Source organism: Leuciscus leuciscus (assembly GCF_965113295.1).
Source record: "Leuciscus leuciscus genome assembly, chromosome: 9".
Taxonomy (NCBI): domain Eukaryota; kingdom Metazoa; phylum Chordata; class Actinopteri; order Cypriniformes; family Leuciscidae; genus Leuciscus; species Leuciscus leuciscus.
The window spans coordinates 15,941,946-15,965,046 of NC_138733.1; the positions used below are offsets into that span (position 1 = coordinate 15,941,946).

Below are 23,101 nucleotides of genomic sequence, written 5' to 3' on the forward strand. Positions count from 1 at the left end.
ATTCGCTTTTTATATCGTTATTGATATTCTAATACTGCCTATATATTTATGTAGCCTACATTTAATATGTAAAAAATATCTTCAGATGTTACAAATGGGCAGGAATACAACTTCTGTATAATTATAGGCTATTCAAGATGTGAATAATGGGGAAGGGGATTTTTTACATAATAAGCACACATACAATTTAAAAGATTTTTTATACACTCAAAAAAGTAAAGGTTCTTTATTGACATAATGGTTCCATGAAGAACCTTTAACATCCATGGAACCTTTCCATTCCAAAAAAATGTTTTTTTTAAGTGGAAAAGGGTTCTTTAAACTGATCTTCACACAATTTAAAAAACTGTTAATTGAAAGATTCTTTGAGAAACCAAAAACTGTTCTTCTGTGGCATTAGTCTACTGCAAAAACCCACTTTTGAAAGCTTTATTTTTAAGTGAACAACATTTTAAGTGTAACCACAGAGGTTATTAGCCTATTTTGACTTGATAACACATTACAAGCATGCATTATGATGCATACCTCAAAAATCATTTTGTTTAAAAACCATTCGGTTGCGAGAGGGACCTCAAGCGAAATCCCGGCCATTACTGGAATAAATTCTATTAAAATAATCCCTTACTTGGCTACATTATAACGCTCACAGACAGTATTACTGTAAACAACTGTAAATAAGCCTGCCCTTCTGATTTGTGCGGGGCTGAGAGGGATTTAAACGTGGCTCCTCCCTCATGAATAGTGGGTGGGGCCTGATATACCTAAACAGATGGGATCCGAGCTTTGTCTCCAGGCTGTCAGTGTTCTTCACGACAGGCGCTGTGTCTCATCGCGCGCATCATCTCGGTTCATCAAAGAGCTCGAGCGCTGCATTGACAGCCTCGTCATACAGACAGACCGTCGGGTTTAAGCTGTCATCCTGATGGTGGATCGAGCCGTGTTGCTCGAAAGAGGAAGCTGAGAAGGAACAATACCGACGGTTTGGGAGCGCGAGCCTGTGTGTCGTTGGCAAGTGAATATCAGTTTACATATAACGTACGCGCTCTGTCAGCGCCTTATTGCAGAGGACAACAAACGCCAGTCTCTGTAGACGCTTAGTGTAAAAACCAGCAATGCCGGGGTTCGACTACAAGTTCCTGGAGAAGCCCAAGAGACGCTTTCAGTGTCCTCTGTGTAGCAAAGCAATGAGGGAACCCGTCCAAGTTTCCACATGTGGACACAGATTCTGCGATACCTGTCTGCAGGAATTTCTCAGGTAAGGAAACGTATCTGAGAAACGTGTATTTGCGTAAGTAATGAGCTGTGGCAACAACAACTATGCTATAGGATACACACAACCAACCTTGTAAGCAGTGGAGTGTATTCGACTGAGTTTTATCAATCTTCGTTTCAACACATGGCAGTCAGTCATATTTGCGCTACAGTTTTTAGCTATTTAAATTTTTTTTTTCTTTTTTTTCTTTTTTTTTTCCTGCCCGTAGGCCTTGAGTTGATTTGGTGGCCAATAGGATACTGGGGGTGTTCTGAATGCAAATATTGCAAATGAAGTTAGTTGCTGTTTAGTGTCACGAGACATAAACTGACAAATGGGTGTGTATGGGAGGGAAATGCAACATTAACCATTTAGAAAAAGAGAAGACAGGTGGGTTTACTGTTTAATGAAATCCTACTATCAAAATCTGCACTACAACATTATTGCAGTAGTTCCAGCTTGTATACCAAATAAGAGCAAGGCCATCACTAGCGGAGCAGTTCCTGTCACATTCAGAAAATAATTAGCCTACTTGTGGAGAAAATATGTAGAATATATTTCCTTGAGCCTGTCCATTTGTGGTCTACCTTTATAAACGTGGGAGAAAAATATTTTCAGACCTCTGTGTGTGTGTGTGTGTGTGTGTGTGTGTGTGTATTCAGGCAGTAGAGACCCTCATCTCTGGCCCTGTCTGTCATTTTGACCTGAGGCACTTCAAGGCTCTTTGAGGGGGGCAGTCAGTCTCACATGTGGGATTGGGAAGCGAAACCTTTATTGGAATCAGTGTGCTGGAAGACTGGCCATTCACGCAGCACTAATTTGTGTGATTTGTTTGCTAGGTCCTGTAGGAACGACTTAATGCATAAAATAGACGTGCTCAAATTTAATAACAAGTCAAATGGAAAAATTTGTTACGGCATGCAGGCCAACAAAATAACTCTGAAGGGTTTTAGTATTTGTCGACATGCATATTAAACATCGGTTTTATAGCTTTCAGTTTCAACTATCAGGAAATTCAAAATAAGAACATTTACAGTTAACAGTTATAAAGCAGGAGTGCCCTTTAAATGACTCTTCACTTAAAGTGTATAATGTTATGTAAGTATCATCAAGTCATTTGGCTTGGTATTTCCCCGGGGAATGACATGATGATACTGTAAACATGACACACTGAATGATTGACAGCTGAGATGCTCATTCTCACCTGTGACATAGACAGCATTGATCATGCATAAAAAAAAAAAAAAAAAAAAGAAAAAAAAGTGTTTCACCATAAGGAAAGAAGTCTGGGAGAAAATAAGCTGCAGTATTGGTACTGAATACACTATTATTAAAAACTTTATGGTTGGTAAGATTTTTTTTTTTAAATGTTGGATGTTTCTGAAAGATGTGTTATGCTCTTTTGCTCAGCAAGGCTGCATTTATTTGATCAAAAATATTGTATCAAATTATGAAATATTATTGCAATTTAAAATATAATTTATTCCTGTGATGCAAAGCTGATTTTTCATCATCACTCCAGTCTTCAGTGTCACATGATCCTTTAGAATTAATTCTAATATGCTGATTTGCTGCTCAAGAAACATTTCTTCTTATTATCAATTTTGAAAACAGTTGTGCTTCTTAATATTAAGTAAACCATGGTAGATCTATCTATTATTTGAAGCTGACTGGTTAGTCTTTACTGACACTTTTGACCAATTTAATGTGTCATTGCTGAATAAAAGTATTCATTTCTTTAGAAAATCTTTCTGAACACAAACTTTTGAACAAGGTGAGTTATCTGGCAGCCTTACGTGGGCCTGATTTGGCCTGTGGGAAGCCAGTTGAATAGGATTTCAGTGCAAACAGATCACATTATGCCTTTATAAATGTTGCAGACTAACATAATATCTTTGTATTTATATTTAGAAAGTTTACAGATTATTGTATCATGCCAACAATATCCGGACACAGCAGAGAAACATGAGTGCATGAATAGATTTGTTTTGTTTGATATACATGATCAATTCAACACTGAACAATTGCAACAAAGGCACAATACGAGTCACAAAGATCTTATCTAGTTTTTCCACATATCCAAACAGGTTTTGTTTCTTTCCTGTCTGCATGTTGTGGAGTATCAACAGAACTTGTGCTGATGCTGCGGTGAAAGATAAGAGGTTTCAAGTCAGGTTTGCATCTCGTTGAGATTACAGTGAATGCAAGGTCCACTATAGATAGACACTCATAGAAACTGAATTATCATGTACGTTTTTGGATATTGGGAGGAAGGAAGCACATGATGCATTTTGCCTAAGGCTCTGTGTGTTTATGTTTGTTCTATTCTCAGTAAACCTCTTTCCTCTCACGCCTACATAGGAGAACGATTCTTTTAGAACGCCATGAAGCTTTGCGCAGTTTTATTTTCTCAGAATTTCTTGAGATAATACAAATAAAAGATGTTTCATGTAAGACTAAATGAAAGCAGACAATGCTTGTGAGTCATTGGGTCATTAGTGTGTCACCGGGAAGAAACCTGATCTACTTTTCTTTATAAGTAACCTTTTTTCTTTACCAACGTATGTCACCGGCTAATGAGTGACTTTTTAACACCAGTAAAAGCTACTCGATGAAGCATTTTTTTTTTAAAGGGACTAGAAGCACAAAATGCAGTTTCTTTTTGAGAAAGGTCTTTTGAGAATTTGAGAAGTGATTTGCATTAAAACTACAATAATTTGAACCTTTAAATTGAATTTAAATCAGTGGTTCACAACCAGAGGGCCTTGGCCCACTAGGGAGCCTTAACAAATTTCCAAGGAGACCTCAAGATTACTTAAAATAAAGCCTGGTGCCCACTGTATGGGTTATAATAGTACCTTACGATTGTTGCTTGTCAGACTGTATGAACGTGATCCCTGCTGTAAGCCATTGTAGCCACTGTGGGATCTCAGTTGTCATTAATGTCAGACTGTACGACAGTCAAGACGCGTTAAAAACGGACGCACGCACGCACGGAAACTCATAGGAGTTTTATATCATCAATCCATGACATGTTCGGTGACTGAGCTGCATTACATGCGCGATTTAGGGTGTGTTCACACTTGTAGTTCAGTTCGCTTGGTTAGTTTGGTCTGGACCAGAAAAAAAAGTACTCCTTGTATGCTTAGCATTAATTTTAGCATGTTAACACAGAACCCAAAGGCATAGGGAAGGGACTCGTAAAATGTGTAAAGGAGTCAAAACAGCGGCAGGAATCCCTCCGTCACACACACAAATGAAGATTGTGACGTGGTTCAAATGTTTCATTTGAACCGCGCCAGAGTTTGTTTGGAAGAAACTTTTTAGCGGTCTTGGTCCACTTGTTTGGTGCGCACCAGGGTTTGGATGGCAGCGTTCACACTTATTCAAATGAACCGCACGAACAGAGCAACCGCAACAGATTTAGTTTTAATCGAACGACACATGCCAAGTGTGAACACACCCTTAAATGGTGGCTAGCAAACAAAAATCATTTTGATCATGGCTTGTCTTGAAAAGAAAAATTAAAAAAAGCGAAGACTATGTGTGTGGAGCAAGTGGTGGTTTGTGGTTGTCTCACTAATTGCGTCATCCGGTTCTGCGCTCCTTTGGTTTTTGATTTGACGGTTGTCGTAGGAGAAGCCACACTGCAGGACTGTGCGTCAAATCTTCTGACACTGACAATTTCATCTGAGGTAAAATTTTATCGCAACGGTCATTGATCTGCTGTCGGCAAACATGTCCAACTAGCGATCAAGACTTCAGGTTTTGGCCTAGGATTAGAGGATTTTTTTAGGATTCGTAACATTTGTCTCAGACGGCCAAATTGTGGCCAAAATCGTTCAGTGTGCTTAACCCAGCTTAAGACAAAACAAGACCAGTATTGGATACCTGGATATAGGAGGTAGATTAATTTTAAAAGTGTGATTTATAGACCTGGAAATGTCTTGTAAATTATTAAAATGTTATATGAATTTTTTATTATTATTATTATTATTTTATTTTTTTTATGCTATCACTGGTGGGCCTTGGAGTCAAAAAAGGTTAAGAACCAATGATCTAAACATTACTTGTTGAATTATTTTGAGGTGGATGTTTAAATCATGGTCTATGAGTATTGTGATGATCAGAATCACAAACTCACATGGCAGATCATCAGGATAAGTATGTGCTTTGTTGACATTGCGTGATAACCGTGTGTTTACTACTTCTTTGTTGTGTACAGTACACATTCAAAGTTATTCCATCCGTTATTACAGTCAGCCTCTGATCAGTTCAGACCTGCCGTCACTTTGGGAAATGTTGCCATATGTGCAAGGATTTACATGGATATGCTCTTGCACAACACAACCCCAACTATGATTCACCATCTGCTGCGTTTTAACCATTATTGGAAAAGGGCCTCCAGCTACTTCAGGTTGAGTCTCACGCTACATGTACACCTATAGACTTGCCCCGTAAAACTGGATTCAGGTCTGAATCTGAAACATCGGATTTGTCCCATTCATGGCAACACGCTTTGACTGTTGGTTATTTGCGTTGTAAATGGAGCGTGTTTCCGCTGAAGAAGGAATGTGTAAGGAAGGCGGTTGTCTCTGAAGACCTAATCAGCGCCGGGAGGGTCAGGAGGGGCCGAGCCACAGGGTTTATCACTCCGGCAATCAGCTCAAGTCACATGACCGTGACGCTAATGCAGAGTAGATGAACCTTGAACTAAGGGCATTTGGTTCACCGGCATAACACAAAAGAAGTTCTCATAATATGGGCTAACATCTCTGAATGCACACAAGGGCACCCTTAATGTCATAAATCAATGGTTTAGACTAGGCAAGTCAAAGGCGAGTCAAATAAACTCTGGAATGTTATCATTTGGTGCTTTGTGAGATAACGGTTATTGGTTTGTAGTCTTTTATTCAAGCTTTAGCTCTGTTTGTTTTGGGTCTGAACTTTTTGTGTACATATTCTGCTCACAATACACATTAGGTGTGTCCCAATTCGCTTACTACTCTGCTGTTTTGTACTATAAATAGTGGAAGCAGTGTTTTTAAACTGAAATTAAAATTGCACTTCAAAAACCCGGGTGATGCACCTAATTAATCGAAAATTCTAAGTGTGTGGAATGTTAGACACAAGTTCATACACTCAACATTCACAGCTTTATTAGCTGAGATAGCTTTATCAGCCTACATAGCGGAGAAGGAGGGCTAACATGCTGGGCAACAAACTAGCTTGTCTGAATGTCATATAGACTCACTAGACGTATGCCATTTGGGACAAAACTATCAATTCATGTTGCATTTGATGTTAGCATGTGGCTATGCTAGCACGCAGCTACGCTAACAATGTTTATAGTACACGCAAATAGGCAGTTTAAACTAGTCAGTTTTTAATTCAATTGGCCTATTTTTATTGTTACTTTTTGATAATAAATGATTATTTTTCTTACCATTTTTCACTGGATTGCTTTCTCAGCAATGGATAAACATGATGGTTATTTAGAATTTGGCCGAAACATTACCTTTTGGAGCAGTCTGTGAAGCTATGTTGTCTAGGTAGGCAGCTCAGTAGGTTTTAGAACATTAAGAAGTTTTCCATCGACGATTTGCTTGTCTTGCTGCTTTGCACAGCTTCGGGTGACGCGTTAAGGTAATCCAAAATCCATATTAAAGTGTTAATTTTATTACATTTTATCTATTTATTACAATAAAGGCTGTTTCTCAAAATGAGTCAGAAATCTCCACTTCAGGAGCACTTGTTACAGAAGGGTTTGTTCATATACTGTATATATTCAGCTGATTTATATAACATTTTATTCCTAAAATTATTCGGTTATCAGTATTTTTTGATATATGGTGATATCATCTGACATCTTTTTTCTGATATAAAGAAAGATATCCAAAATCCCCTCTGTAAAATTCTTTATTATAATATCTCAACAAAATTAAGAATATTGAATCTGGCTTTAGACAATGTTTAGATTTCGATTCTGGAAATGCATGCAAATTAGTATTTATGTAGAATTGAACTATCCTTATTTGTATATTTAAACATAACATTTTAGAAAACTTGAAATACAAAAATAATTGTCTTAATGTATTGTGATTAATCAAATGGGAAAGTATGGTGATAGCTACAGTATTAGTTCAAATTTTTACCATATTCACCTGTAGTATCTTGCCTTATAAAAAGGCATGCATGACAAGGCTGCCATGAAGCTACTTGTATCCAAAGAAAGTACAGAAGGTGAATATCCTGGTGTAAGGAGCACAAAACCTTAGCGTCTGTTTTCACAGCCTAATTTTCTCTAACAGAATGTCTTTTTTCATAGAGAGTCTGAATAGAGTTCTCTGTGTCTTCTATTGAACTCAAGCCCTCCTGCGTTCTCTTGAGAGCTGATGGTCTGTAACATGTGCACACTAAAGCCTTGCAACGGAAGGATGGGTTTATTCGGGGTAGAACAGGGTAACTGGTGACGGGCAAAGTGGGAAAAGAAAGATTGACTTCTTTCCAGCCAGGGCCATCTGTGTGAACAACATCTTTTTTACATTAAAGCTCAAATGAATTGCCCTCTGTCTATTGAGATACAGAAAGGAGCCTCTTTGGCCTGTCCCAGATAGTGAGAGGTTCTTTGAGGAATGGGAGATTTAGAGGAAGCATTGGTGCCCAGCACTGAGAGGAAGCCAGACTGGGTATGACAGCTGGGAGTCTGCATCCCCCCTCAGGATTCATGCCATTGAGTCAGATGAATAGTGACTGGGCATCCTCTCTCACTTCCTGCACGGCCTCATCAAAGACCCTCACATCCTCTCACAGGTGCCACTGGTCATATAAGTCATCTGTTGGCTGGGTCCATGACAGATAAGATAAGAAACACTTTTAAAAGAAACATTTACATTTAATGAGTCAAAAAATGTCATGTAGTGCAACCATCAAGTAAAAGTAATCATACGGTATTTTATTTTCACCTTGAATCTTAAAAAAAATCAGAAATGTGTATAAATATGTATAATTTGTTAGATTATGCCAAACTTCTTAGCAAGGTTTTCTTATCAAGAATTTAATTCTTTTAATAAACCTTTTTTTTTCTTCATTATGAAATCAGGAAAGTTGCACCACACTGACTTTTTTGGCTTTATGCCAACAAGAAAAATAATTTTCAAAATAGAAATGAAAGATGTGCTCATAATTTAAGGTAAAAAAGTATTTTGAAATAATTATCAGAAATTATTACTTCATAAATATTACATATTTTTGAGAGTCATGGCACATGACATTTTACAGGCAGAACTTAGCATGTCTTTTCAGAATAAGGTCAAATTATATGATATTTTAAGAGACTTATTGACCATGCCACATGGTCACAAGAGTCTGCAGGGGTGTATTCAAGTCATTGTGCGTATGAATTGAAATTTTATTTTCAATTATCTTTTTTATCTGCCTAGTTCTGTATGTTAGTCGCCCCACTTGACTTTTATTTGGTGGAAAAAAGTTTTTCAAATATTAAGCAAATTTGTTATTTGAATATTTTGTAAAATATTGTATAGTTTTTACCAAGAAATAATAAGATTATGCCAAACTACTTAATGTTTTCTTATCAAGAATTGTATCATTTTAAAGGTATAGTGGAGGATTTTCTTTTTCCGGGTGGATCATCAAGACTATTGGTCCTCCTAATTGTCAATCATTCTGGTGATATGTTTACGTAAGGCCGTCGAACGTGCTCGTCCTTTCTGCGCATGCGCACTTTCAGGTGTATATGTGTGGTGAGCTATGGTTTCAGCCATTCATTGAAGCTCGCCATTCTCACCGGGTTTTTTCAAAATGTCTGAGGGTCGCAAGAGAAAAAGTGTCTAGCACAGGTAGGGCTTCCCACTGATGCCTCAGTCATGAAGTTTCTACTCGACAGGTAACGTTTGGCATGCTATTTGGAGAAATCCATTTAAAATCACTGCTAGTAAAAGTTAATGTAAGCTATGATTAGCGATGCTAGCGTTTAATAGGCGTTCCCTCTCGGGAACAGGTAGAGTGTTGCGCATGTGCATTTTTTCAAAAAGTGGAGAGGGCGGTTCTTTTCTAAAATTCGGGAAAATCCGCCGCTATACCTTTTAATAAAACTTTTTTTTCTTCATTCAAATATCAGGACAGTTGTACCTTGATTATTTTGAATTTATTAATATTGAAATGAATTTTAATTCATAAATTAAAAACATTTTCATCATAAGATTTTCACATAACTTTCATACATACAAAATGTACACTCTTAAATAAACAATAAAAAAATGTATTGTTGTTGTAGTAATTCCATGGAAGAACATTTTTTTTATGTGAAGAACATCTTAATAATCTAAGAACCTTTTTCCACTTTAAAAAAAACATTTTTTGGAATTGAAAGTTTCCATGAATATTAAATGTTCTTCACGGAACCACTGATGCCAATTAAGAACCTTCATTCTTAAGAGTGTACATAGTTTTCTCCGCTGAAAGTCTTTGTTTTGGTGTGAATGAACTGAGATCAGGTCTTGGCTGAGTGATGTCATAGGCATGAGTCTTTAGGGATGTTGTTATGAGTGCAGTGGACCTCAGCTCCAGCTGTAAACGGGACATTCTGGAGTTAAAGTTCTCCATCCCTTCCACACAGCTGCAGGCTGGCGTAGGGTGAGGCTGTTATTATCAATGCATTTCATTTAAATGTTTTGCATCAGCGCTTCTTTGGTTGAAAGTCCCTTAAGGGTTCTGTGTTAATTATCATCGTAGAGGGTGTTATTAGGAGCTAAAGGAGGTTCAATGAGGGCGACACAAAAAGTGGGCGAGCTCTTAACATTCCTGACTGGATTTTCTACCCCATTCAGATGTCCATCGTCTGCAAGCGCATAGACAACATTCCTTTGTGAAAAACCGTGGTGCTTGACGACCTGGGACGCTCCGTGATATTAGTGAGGGGTTCATTAACAAAGTCGATAGAGGTGTTCGTGGGGATCCAGGACTTGCCTGGGCATGCTTATATTTGAAGAGAAATCAAATAATCATACCTTTACTCCCCTTGGGAGCAGATACGCAGTGAACTATTTCAGTTATGCAGTACAGCAGTTTGTCACTCACGTCATACATGCTGAGGCCAGGTTGCTCTAACCTAGACCTGCCAGAAGCTGGCATGCCTCAAACAATAGCTAATTTGTGATAAGACAAACATCGCTATTACTATTGCTTATACTGGGAAAATCTCTAACACTAGATATTTATATGCCATCCCACTCTATGTGCAATGGATGTGATTGATGCCTTAAATTGTGTGCTGTTATGTTTTTGTGCTGTCAAGGTAGTAGACTTGTGATTTTTGTTTGGTGGATGATAAAACTCATTGAAGGAGAGGTCTGAGATAATATAAAGTATTGTAGAAACTTGACAGTGGGCTCATTTGACTTAGCAACTACCCATAAATCCCTAGGAACCAAACCACATAGAAACACTCTAAGGCCCTGTTTACACCTGGTATTAAGATGCGTTTTGGTTGATCGGATCACAAGTAGACGAGGGAGACACATTCCTGTTTACACCTGGTATTTTAATCCGTCTCTTTTGTCCACTTTCAACCACTTGTCCACTTTTGTCCACTTTCAACCATCCTGATTCCTTCGAGGGGAGGGTCTATGGACAGGTAGGTTTGTTTTTTTCCAGATCTTTCGACCCAAAGGACAAAATAAGCTTACGCCCAGAGACGACGGAAAAACATATGGAGAGTATCAGCTTTAGTTTTTGCTCTGACAGCCGCAAGACCATGCCGAACGCTGTGAGTGCGTGTTTAGAAATCAGGAATGGTGAGAGAATATTGTGCTTGGTATGCGTTTCGTCTTCAAACCAATCTTGGGTCTCCAGCCGGCAAAGTTTAAATTCTAGTGCTCTTCCCATAATGTTTACGCATTAGGTCAGTATGCGGAGAGTAGGTAGTCTTTTGTGGCTGTTCGCACACATTCCACCACATGAGCGTCTACATTACGAAAGCAATCCGGGTCTAATGCTTTTTCGACTACCTCTGGAAGTGGTCAAAAGTGGACAAGCTCAAAACATTTTAGACCCCGTTTACACCTGTATTTAGCATCGTCCACTTGTGATCCGATCGACCAAAACGCATCTTGATACCAGGTGTAAACAATGCCCTGGCAAACATTCCCTGTTGACAAAACGTCCCAATCCAGCCTAAACTGGTTTGCAGGTCTTAATTGGTCTCTTAGCCTGGTCTATTGGCTAGTTTTATATATATATATAGTATTACGTATTTTTTTTCCAGCTGGGCTCTCACTGGAAAAATCTAGTTTTAAGCAGTCATATATATATTGTGTTGAGGATTGCACATTCTACACCTTGTTTCACATGTACAAATCTATTTTAAGAGAAATTGTTTATTTGATTTCTTTTATATAAATTCAGTGAAGTGCTTCGTGGAATGTCCCCTCGGCTGACAGGCGGTTGAAGGTCATTTAGAGCATAGATGCAATTAGTTTCTCTCGGCTGAATTATTCTGTGCTAATGCAAACCTCTAAATCCCAGTCGCATCCGGTTCCGCACACGCAGCTTGTGTGTTTTTCATTTTGCTGTAACTCCATCATGCCTTATCCAACGAGTAACATGGTTTAATCAAAACCGAATGCATTTGCCTGTGCTCTGAAGGGGGCTCAGACAGCTGAGAGACCACTGGTGTGAGAATGCTATCTGTTGTGTAGTTGACAGGCAGGCATGTGAAGAATCTGCTGGTGAGCGAGCAGCTGGGGTGGCCAGATCTTGAGGAAGGAGGTGTCTCTCGCTCTGAGGGCACCTGTCTCAGTGAAAGGCTCTCTTGTAGAGCGCAACAGGTGTTGGCAGCGCGGTTAAGCTCTTCGGTTAAAGCGTACACTCTTTTGCTGTTATTGACTGTCAATTCCGGAGGCCGGCCGGATTGAAGGTCACAGCCATTGGTTCCCCTTCGTGAAAGAGGCACTGTGATCGCTTCCTTCCTACCCTACCCTGCGCAGATCCGCTCTATATAACAGCTCAAAGATGCCCTTTCAGTTCCAGCATGGCACGTTACCCTCATCTCGCTCCCCTGGCTTACTCTCAAATGTGTCAGGGCAACACAAACTCACGCTCCCACGTCCTAACCCGGCTCTAAACTAGTGACACTGATTCTATGAAAGAGGACTGAGAAAGCCACTTCCTCATTTTCAAGGCCAGGCGCATTGGTCGTTCTTTTCCCTGGAGATGAAAGAGATGTTAAAGAGCTTCCTGTTTGAACTCATTTTTGGAGAATTGAATGTCCTTTCGTCTCTTTTTTGGGCTTTTGAAAGAACAGACAATAGTCATTTTATGGTAATTTGATGGTGTGTACACGTCTTTATTTTCATTACTCTTAAAAAATGTGATTTTTTTTTTTTGCACAAGTCAATCACATCATTCTGTGATAAAATATTGTTGCATAATGACCACTGTATAACTGTATATAATTGACCGCTTTCCCACACAACCAATTTTCTACATAGTTGTGCTAGGATCATGTCTTGCATATCACTTTCTTGCATAATTTAATTTAAACTCAAATCAATATTTATTTGTTTTATTTCGTCAGTATGCTATTTATTTATTTATTTATTTATTTATTTATTTATTTATTTATTTATTTATTTATTTATTTATTTATTTATTTTATTTATTTATTTATTTTATTCATTTATTTATTTATTTATTTATTTTATTTTTTTTACCCATTTTTAGATTTGTAAAGATTTATTGAAATTATACCATGTGACAGTCTGAAATTACCTTGTCATGTCTTTTTTGTGATACTATTTTCTTGTCACAAGTTATTAAAATATAAATATTTATATAACAATATAATAATAATTGTTAATTCATATAAATTGTCATATTTTATGTTAAAATATTTTAATATCCTAATATATAAATTTTGTATGTCTTAATTGTTTTTATTATATTAATATGAATTTAAATATGAATTTAAAACTCCTTGACTATTTTTAAATATGTATTACTTAATAAAAAGATTATTTAAAGATTAAAAATAAAATTTACTTTTTCATTTTGAACTGTTTAAAACGGCTTTACCTTGACGCTTTTAATGTCCCACGAAAATCATAGGTTGTATACTGTTTATAAATGCATTTTTATGTGTGTGTGTGTGTGTGTGTGTGTGTGTGTGTGTGTGTGTGTGTGTGTGTGTGTGTGTGTGTGTGTGTGTGTGTGTGTGTGTGTGTGTGTGTGTGTGTGTGTGTGTGTGTGTGTGTGTGTGTGTGTGTGTGTGTGTGTGTGTGTGTGTGTGTGTGTGTGTGTGTGTGTGTGTGTGTGTGTGTGTGTGTGTGTGTGTGTGTGTGTGTGTGTGTGTGTGTGTGTGTGTGTGTGTGTGTGTGTGTGTGTGTGTGTGTGTCTGTGTCTGTGTCTGTGTGTGTGTGTGTGTGTGTAACGTAGTGTATGCATGCATGCAGTGTATATGTATGTTTGGTAATACATTGGTCCAAAAAAAAAAGTGAGGGTCGTGTCATACATATTAATATGTGCAAAAAGAACACCCCATCATTCAAAGGAAACGGCAAGGCAGAGCCTATGTGGGAGAGAAAACGAGAGGATTGTGTTTCCGCTCCATGTGAGGGTACACTGCCTGCGCTGTGGGATGATGGCGAGCACAGGAGTTCTAGCATGTTCTTATCAGCTACATGAGTGCACATCTAGCTTCCTAACAGACTCGCCGCTCCCTACACACACACACACACACACACACACACACATACACACACCTCTCTCTCCGGCATTAAGAGCCTCACCTTCACCCCGTTACCATGGCCACTGAAGTTCCGGGCCTAGCCAATCGGTGGCACCGCTGACAAGTGAGGCGCGCACACACACACATACACACACAGCATCCCTGATGAGGTACTGACGAGCCGCCCTCTCGGCTTTCTCTGACTGTCTCCCTCTAATCAATGAACTCAAATTATAATTACATAATCCTCCTACATAGGGAGTCACTGGGTTTAACGTTGGTTTTCAAACTTTTTGAAGTCAGGAACTCCGAGACAGGCGGAGAACGCTCAGGAGGTGTTGTCTCGGGACGCTGGAGGTGACTCATCCCGTATTAGGTGCGTAGTTTGTGTCCACCAGCACGCGGTGACTCAGACAGCCGATAACGAGGGTAAATTCTTTTGCTTTCACAAAGCATTTCACCCACTTTCCAGTCACTTTTACAGCTGCATTATAAACATCGCTGTCCGTATCTGCAGCAGCAAGTGGATATTTTCACCCACTCTTTCAGAACTGTTCTTGGTCACATGAGGAAATGCATGGTATAATTAGACGGTGTAACTGTGCTATTGGGGTGTGGTTGAGTTTTTCCCTGGAGCGTCTATGGAGTTGAGCTAAATCAAGCCTCCCACACAACACGTATATTCATTTATTCTTTCAGCACCTGGTACTGTACACCATCTCGTGCAGAGACGCACAATAAAGAGCTCTGTCAGTCAATGGCGTGTCACGCTCAAGTCTCGCCTAATAGATAATAGTTCATTTAGAGTTTATTCAAGCCATCTTTTGTGAGGCTCAATACAACTCGACTCACTGAGAAGAAGCTTTGTGTTGCTTAATACATTCACTCACTGGATGACAAGGCAGCTATTTGTTTTTATTCACTCTCTAAACGAGGGAAAATGCAGCATTATGAAGAGCTGATGATAAGTGGAATATGTATGGTGAAAATAGATATCAAATAAATAGATGCTGAGGTCATAGATATAAAAAATCTTTTTTAGTTTATGCTACTCATAAAGAAAATCTGTTACATTTAGAGTAAGTTTAAAATTTAAGCCCAAAAATCTTTTTTTGCCTCTTCAAATTAGCAGAGTAACAGGAGAGGGAAGAGATATTGAGAATGATAAATTAATACAGTTTTATTGGCACCCCTGCCCTGATAAATATGATCAAAGATGGCTGTAAAAATAAATCTGCATTGTTTATCCTTTTGATCTTTCATAAAAAAAAAAGTGCAAAAAATCTAACCTTTCATTGAAGTAAATGAATTGAAAGTGGGGGGGGAAATCACATTATGAAATAAATGTTTTTCTCCAAAACCATGTTGGCCATAATTATTGGCACCCTTTTATTAAATACTTTTTCCAACCTCCTTTTGCCAAGATAACAGCTAACAGCTTTCTCCTATAATGCCTGATGAGTTTGGAGAACACCTGACAAGAGATCAGAGGTCATTCTTCCTTACAGAATCTCTCCAGATCCTTCAGATTCCCAGATTCATGTTGGTGCTTCTTCTCTTCAGTTCACCCCACTCATCAGGTCAGGGAACTGGGATGGCCATGGCAGAAGCTGGGGGTACTTTTTAGGGGGTACCCTGTTTGCACCAAACATAATAAATTAATAAATAAGTAAATGAATAAATAAATTGATATTTTATCAAAAAAGAAACTGTGGAGTGATTCGTAAGACATGAAACTAGTGCAGCTATAGAAAATTAATAGCTTGGTACAGTGGTCAATTATATAGTTTAGTGGTCATTATGCAACAATAATTTACCACAGAATGATGTGACTGACCAGTCAGAATCAAGTATTTTAGAGAGTCATGAGTCACTGTTGTGCTCTGAGGAGAGAAAAGTATGTCCTTTTCAGGCTAATGACCGATATTTCTGCCTGATAAGTATTCGTTGGCCGGGATTATCTGCCCTGTTCCACCTGCTGTCATGGTAGAACAGCGCATGACATTCAGGAAGGTAATCCACCCATCCTCAGTCTCCAGCGCTAAGGATTATCACGCTGCTAATTTGCCTGTAGCGAAGCCCGAGGGTGTGGAGTCTGTTTTGTGTCCTCAAGTCTTGATAGTTTTCATTTTTCAGTACAGAAGCCAGCCTGGAGTGTGAGGCGATGAACGGAAACTGTGTCAAATTTCATTACTTCTATTTTATGGTACACGCAGTATTTTAAAGTGCCGCTTCACTGTGCAGACTAAAAGGAATTGATCAGGAACAAACACGCAGATCATTTGATATGCACGCTCATATTTGCTGGTGTCTCTTTATATGATCATAATCTCCAATTGCATTAGCTCCTTTATCTTTTGGACCCAACAACAAAGTCGAGAACATTTAGAGCTGGCCATAAGCTTCATATCTTACACCCAGAGCTCTGAACTTGCTCAAAGGCTCTCAAACTTACTTTTCTTCCAAAATAAACCCTTTGAATTTATCAAGCTGTTGCGAGATTATCCAACAGACATTATCAGCTTGTTCTTAGAGCTTCTCATTTTAATGAATTATGTATTCATCCCAGAATGAGCTGCGAGAGCTTACTCTTTTGCATCTAGCCCCATAGCCATCTGAAAACGCGGACCTTTTTCAGCATCGGGAATATCGAATGAGAAGGGCAAATGGGCTCGCAGCTGGAAGATAAGCTAAGAAACAGCTAATCCTGCAGTCCTTTATGCTTATACTTTCCCTACTAATTTCCACATCATTGAATTCACAATCCTTTCGAACTGTTAAGGAGCTTTTTAATTCAGACTGGCTTTGTCTTTGTCATGTGCATTATGTCAGTTTTAAACTTTAATCAACTCCTCAAAAGCGACAGATGTGATGTGAGAATTTGCCCTAAATGTCATTTTCATGAATTAAATGCTTTGTAATTAAGCATTTATCACATTCAGGGCTTCATATGACTTCGCTTGACAGCTTTCAAACGTGTGTCCACCCACTTTATCTCAATCCTATAGAGACCTTAGTCAGAATGGACTCCATATGTAATTCGGCACTAACAAAATCAAGACACGCAGGAGATAAAAGCAATAGACATTATAAAAATGTCACATTTGTGTATGCCAAATTATTTTACTGTGATAATTCCTCACAGTTACACAGTTTCATTGTTTACATGTGAAGCCAGAGACTACAAAATGGGAATGAATGATTCAGACCGACTCATTTGAATCATTAAAAAGATCCAACTCAAGAGAATGATTCTTTCACAAATAGGAAATCACTACTTATCAGGGCAGATCAGGGTTATTGTTGTTAACTAAAACTTAAACTATTAAAACCATTTTTGTTCACTGAAATAAAGTTGAAACAACTTTTGAAAACTAACTGAAATAAGTTTGAATTGAAGGACTAAAATTACTAATTGGAAATAAAAATAAACTAAAACTGAAATAAAAATAAATTAAACTTAAAAAGTAATATTTACAAAAAGCAAAAACTAATAAAAAAATAACAAAAGCACACGCAATTAAAATGAAATAATAAAAAATAGAAACGAATTAAAAATATGAATAAAAACTATAATAGTAATAAAATAACACTGGTGAATGTCTGAATAACTTAAATTTACTAAATAACTTATTTTGGTCTGTTCTTCAAACAAAATTTAAAGGAACAGTTCACCCTCAAATGTTTGACTGACTTCTGTGGAACATAAAAGGAGATATTTGAAAAATGTCTGGTTTTTCTTTCATACAATAAACTTCAGTGGAGTCCCTTGTTGTTTTGGACCCCAATGACTTTCATTGCATATACAATAACTGTACATACAAAAATAGGCTATATCTTCTTTTGTGTTCTACAGAAGAAAGAAAGTCATACAGGTTTGACGTCATTTCTGAGTGAACTATCCTTTTTAATATTCTGCATGAGTCATAAAGAACTACTTTGATCTTCTTCTTTTTTAAAAGCCTCAATCCTCATTTACATTAATTATTTTGACCAGATCATTGTTCAAAAATCACCTTTTGTGTTCCCCGGAAGAAAGAAAGTCAAACGGGTTTGTTATGACATGAATTCTCATTTGTGGGCGAACTATTCCTTTAAGACTCCATCATTTATCCTCAGGAGAACTGCTGTTTTCTAGTGTCTTAAATCTTAGGATTAACATAAAACTAAGTCATCCATCAGATGTGCTGGTTATCCATCCTCTCAGTATCTGGGATTAGTGTGACACTTCTTTAATATCTTCTGTTATTTTTAGAGCCGGATTCCTCTGACCCCGTCAAAGCCTTCCTTGTGCCCCGTCTTACCCGATCGTGATAGTTAGTGCCACAATGACCTTTGACAGCGTTAAAAAGGGGGATCGCCGAGGCACATCAAAGCGCTTTGGTGCGTATGGACAGTGTCTCTTTTAATAAAGCTGTCAACACAGAAGTCATGCGCTTGCGTTCTTCAGGAATCTATAGCGTCGCTGCTCGCTGCCTCCCCTCAAAGCATTTGCCTTCTCATGGATGAATGTTCAGCAAACATCTGCCCTTTACAGAGGAAGCTAAAATTAGACTTGCCGTCTGTAATTAAACAGCAAAAGCAGCCTGTCGGAGGAACTTTGTTTGCCATTCATGCCATTTTTCATGATTGTGTGCCAGCATGTACATATGCATATGTAGGAGGGAGAAAGAGAGATGCAAACAAAGAAAGTGACAGTAAAACGAGTGGGAGAAAGCTGAAGAAACGGAGATGACATTTCGAGTGAACATCAAAAGCAGAGGCTGTGGCTGTTTCACATCTGCACTTGACTGAAGCTTTTAGCACCTCTACACGGGCCGGTGTCTCCTTCTCACATGTGTGCAAAGTCTAATGGAGAAACGCTCCTTAACCACTTTGAACATTCACATATGAGATCAGGCTCTCCCTACTGCTCTTTCAAGTCACCATCAAAGCTCACCAGGAACCATTATATGCGATTGACACCTTTCATAGGCTCACCACTTCCAGGTCTAATGCCAGGCCCCATTTACACCTGATTTTAGCATCTGTCGGTCTCTCTCGGGTGATTAGGTGGACAGCACTACATTTACATTTACATTTACATTTATGCATTTGGCAGACGCTTTTATCCAAAGCGACTTACATTGCGTTATCCTATACATTTATACATATGTATGTGCAATCCCCTGGGATCGAACCCACAACCTTGCGTTGTTAACGCAATGCTCTTACCACTGAGCTACAGGAAAGCTGTAGGTCGGATGTGTCTTGTGAGACACTTTAGGAGATGTTTAGGACCATCACAGCATTTGTAGTGTACACTGTTACACCAGTTTGTCACTGAAGGATCGTCTACATATGTAGTAATATGCAATAATTGTGCCAAAAAACTACTCACAGCAAAATGAGAAAACAACAGTTTAATATATTATTATTATTATTATTATTAATATTTCTTTATATTATATTTAGATTTTTCTTAATTTAAATTGTTTAAAATTTAAAATTCAATAAATTGTATTATGAAAATTTCAAATATAGATTAGGTTTAAAAAACATTTACAATATTTTTTTTTAATTATATTTAAAATGTTCAGAATTACAATTTGAGTGAAGATTTAGAAATGTTTTATTATTTGAGGATCTTGCAGAACTGGACAAGCTGGTTCTGCTGGACTGGGATGATGGCAGGGGAGGTAAACGCATGGCATCTCCATCAGGACTAATAGTAGCCGCTCGGCCTGGTGCAGATCATTTAATGATATGGAATTGATTTTCCTTTGCCTCCCTCATGCATCTGTACTCTAACCAATTACATAAAGAGACTCCCTGAGTGAGCTTTTGCTCTTGAAACCTCTTACAGCTACGTTGAGATGTTGAATTCAAGGTTAGGATGCCCCTAGAGTGGCCTTGATATATTTTGCTACACTCTTCATTGTATTCAAAATTCATTTTATTCATTCACATTCAGTTCAAATTTACCTGAGCTCCTGCTACCTGGATACTGTTGTTGTCATTCCACTAATTGTGGGTATAGATTTAAGTGTGGATTGTCATTGAGGTCACACACAGTGTCACGATTGACTGTGGTTTCCATTATAGTCAGCAAGGCAGAAAATCTCTCTTTTGCCATTATAGTGTATGAGGATTAGAGGCCCTTCAAATGTTCAGTCACTCATCTAGTTGCACAGACATGCTAAAAGCATGCTGATTAACTTATTGATAGACGCCACAAAGGTCGAGAGTAGTAAAAAAACATTTGGGACTTTAGCAGAATATGGAGGTTTGGAGTACTTTTATTTTCACAGCGGCTCTCCTACTCTTACTGTTTAATGATGCCTGTCTCCTCCAGGCATCCTCATCATTGCTGATGGATGAAGTATATTAAGCTCTAAACTTAAAAAAACCTTCCCATCAAAGATTCTGTCTTCCACTATCCTCATTCTGTCACATACTTTTCTAAAGTACACTTCAAGCCATCGGTATGAATACGAACAGTTAGCACATTTCTTGTTCTAGATCATCTTTGTATATACAGGATATTCAGAAGTTGTCTGCATTAATATTATTATTATTATTGCAGAAAAATATCAGGAACACGTGAAAGAAAGCAGTGCAACAATTCCTTACTGTCTTTATAAAAATAAAAATATGATAAGAATTATTATTATTGTTGCAGAAATATATCAGGAACTCAGGAAATAAAAAAATGAAACAATTCCATAGCATCTTAAAAATAATAATAATAATAATAATATACTGTATGTCAAATCTTTAGGAGTAGAGTAGCGTATAATTGGCCTCAAAACGAACAAACATAGACTAAGGGTATGTTTACACAACAACGATGTACTTGGATATACTAAAACGCAAAAGTTTTTCCTTTCCATTTTTTCGTGTTAAGGTTGTCAAAACTATCCCCGTTCCCAAGGATCTGCAAAAACGACTAAAAACGCTGTATTATTCATGCCAGGCCAGAGAGTTGGCGATGTCACTTTGTAAAGAAACACTACAAGCCTATAGGCTGAACAAGTAATATGCATGCACATGACGTCACCGTTTTCACAAATTTGCGTTTTTGTAGTTTACATGGAGATCATAACGGTATCGTTTTCAAAAACCTGCACTTTGTATCCCATTTTCAAAAGTTTTATTAAACGGTGTCGTGTAAACGGCCCCTCAAAGCCTCTAAAAACTCTCGTTTTGATTTCATGGGGTTTTTAGGAGTAAATATATCTGTTTTAAATAACTATTATTATAATGTAGATTATGTTAGTAATAAGACATTCCTATAAAGACTGATATTTTGCTAACCTTTGAATACGGAGGGACTGTGTGAATCACAGATGGCTTGTCTCAACAATGTCAGAGGAGAGAGTGATGAGAAAAGTGTGGAGAAAAACTGAAGGGTTTTGCGTAAGCATGAACCCGTGTGACCCGTGATGCTACTTGTCACATAGCAGCACAGAATTTTGACAGGTTGCTGCCCACCATTGCGATTTCAGAGTTGTGCCAAGACACCACCACACACTTCCTCTGAGTGCGTCATCATAAATGTACAGTTGATTCAGCTTCTCCACGCACAGGATTTGCATTATGAGTGCATATTAATAAAGCATATCTGCAATGTTTTGTATCAAGGTCAAGATTATTTGACTTGGCTATTGTAAATTACATGAATAATGCCTAGGACATTCAATGAAAAGGGTAGGCAGCAGTGAGTGAGTATCAGTTAAGTACTGGTGTTAAGTGCTCAGCTCCTGCTGTGTTGTAAACCAACAGACATGGTAGATTTATGATGGTCAAGCCCTCACAATCTAAAAGCAGTCACGGTGTTGTGCTGACCTGAGCCCGCCTGCGGAGGTTTGTGATCTTCACAGTCAGGTGGGTGGAGTGATCTGATACACCACTGTCCATCCTAAATGTCAAGTCGGAAACTTTACAGCCTTTTCTGTGCTTTTTCACTTTGTTAATAGAGAAAGTAAAGAGGGAACGGAAGATAATTGGGAAGAGAGAGCAGGAATGAGATCACAGGGTGGAACATAATCTGCATATCTGGTCAAATCTGGTATAAGTCACATTTGAGGTATAAAGCCACAATTACAAGAAACAAAGTCGCAATTGTGAGACATAGTCATAGTTACAAGAAAAAAGTTGCAGTTGGAAGATCTGAAGTGACAAATAAAGTCGCAATTATGAAAAGTTGCAAATGTGAGAAATTATGTGAAAAAGATGAGAAATAATTTTGCAGTTATAAAGAAGTCATACATTTGTAATAGTCACAATTATAAGATATAATCACATTGTGAGATGTAAATTTACAATTGCAAGAAATTAAGTGATAATTACGAGAAATAAAATCGCAATTACAAGAAAGTCACAAATGTGAGAAATAAAGTGAAAACAATGAGAAATAAAGGTGAAATTATGAGAAATAAAGTCATAAATTTGAGAATGTTACAGTTGTGAGATTGATAATCGCATCTGTGAGATGGTCACATTTTGTGAGAGAGTCATAATTATGAAAAAAAAGTCAACTATATTTACAAGTAATATAGATGCAGTTGTGCGATCTAAACTGACAATCAAGTAATTAAGTGAGAAGTATGAGAAATTGAGTTGCAAATGTGAAAAAGGGAAAACAATGAGAAAAAAATTCGCAATTACGAGAAATAGTCGCAAATCTAAAAAAGTTGCAGTTGTGCGATTTATAAAGCCACATTGTGAGATATACAGCTGCAATTACAAGAAAATCCCAATTGTGAGGTATAAAGTGAGAATTATGAGAAATATAGTGATGATTAAGAGAACATGCGAGAAATAAAGTGAAACCAAAGTCACAGATGTCAGAAATAAAGAAAACCATAAGCAATAAATATAAATGAGACAAAGTGTGAGATATAAAGTTAGATTGTGAGATATAATGATGAAACTATGAGAAATAAAGTCAATATTTTTTTCTTTTCTGTTTTGACCATGAAATGGAAATGGAATTCATAGGAAAGTTAGCAGTGAACAACATAAAGATCTTTTGTAAGATTTGAGATATCACAATTCTGGTTTCCTATATCCAAATGAACATACAGAGTGCACATTTCAAGGGCAAAGATTCATTTAGCTGT

General features: G+C 37.7%; 1 protein-coding gene across 2 annotated transcripts in view; it reads left to right on the plus strand.

Annotated features, from left to right (window-relative positions):
- Nucleotides 1–756: 756 nt before the first annotated feature.
- Nucleotides 757–23,101, plus strand: part of traf4a (tnf receptor-associated factor 4a) — a 37,208-nt gene continuing 14,863 nt past the window's right edge. Inside the window, exon 1 of one of the 2 annotated variants that reach the window (XM_082179504.1) lies at nt 757–1,255. In XM_082179504.1, the coding sequence (XP_082035630.1) occupies nt 1,113–1,255 (143 nt within the window). In that variant the 5' untranslated portion in view covers nt 757–1,112. The remainder of the gene's footprint in view (nt 1,256–23,101) is intronic. The other variant, XM_082179505.1, reaches the window with a different exon arrangement.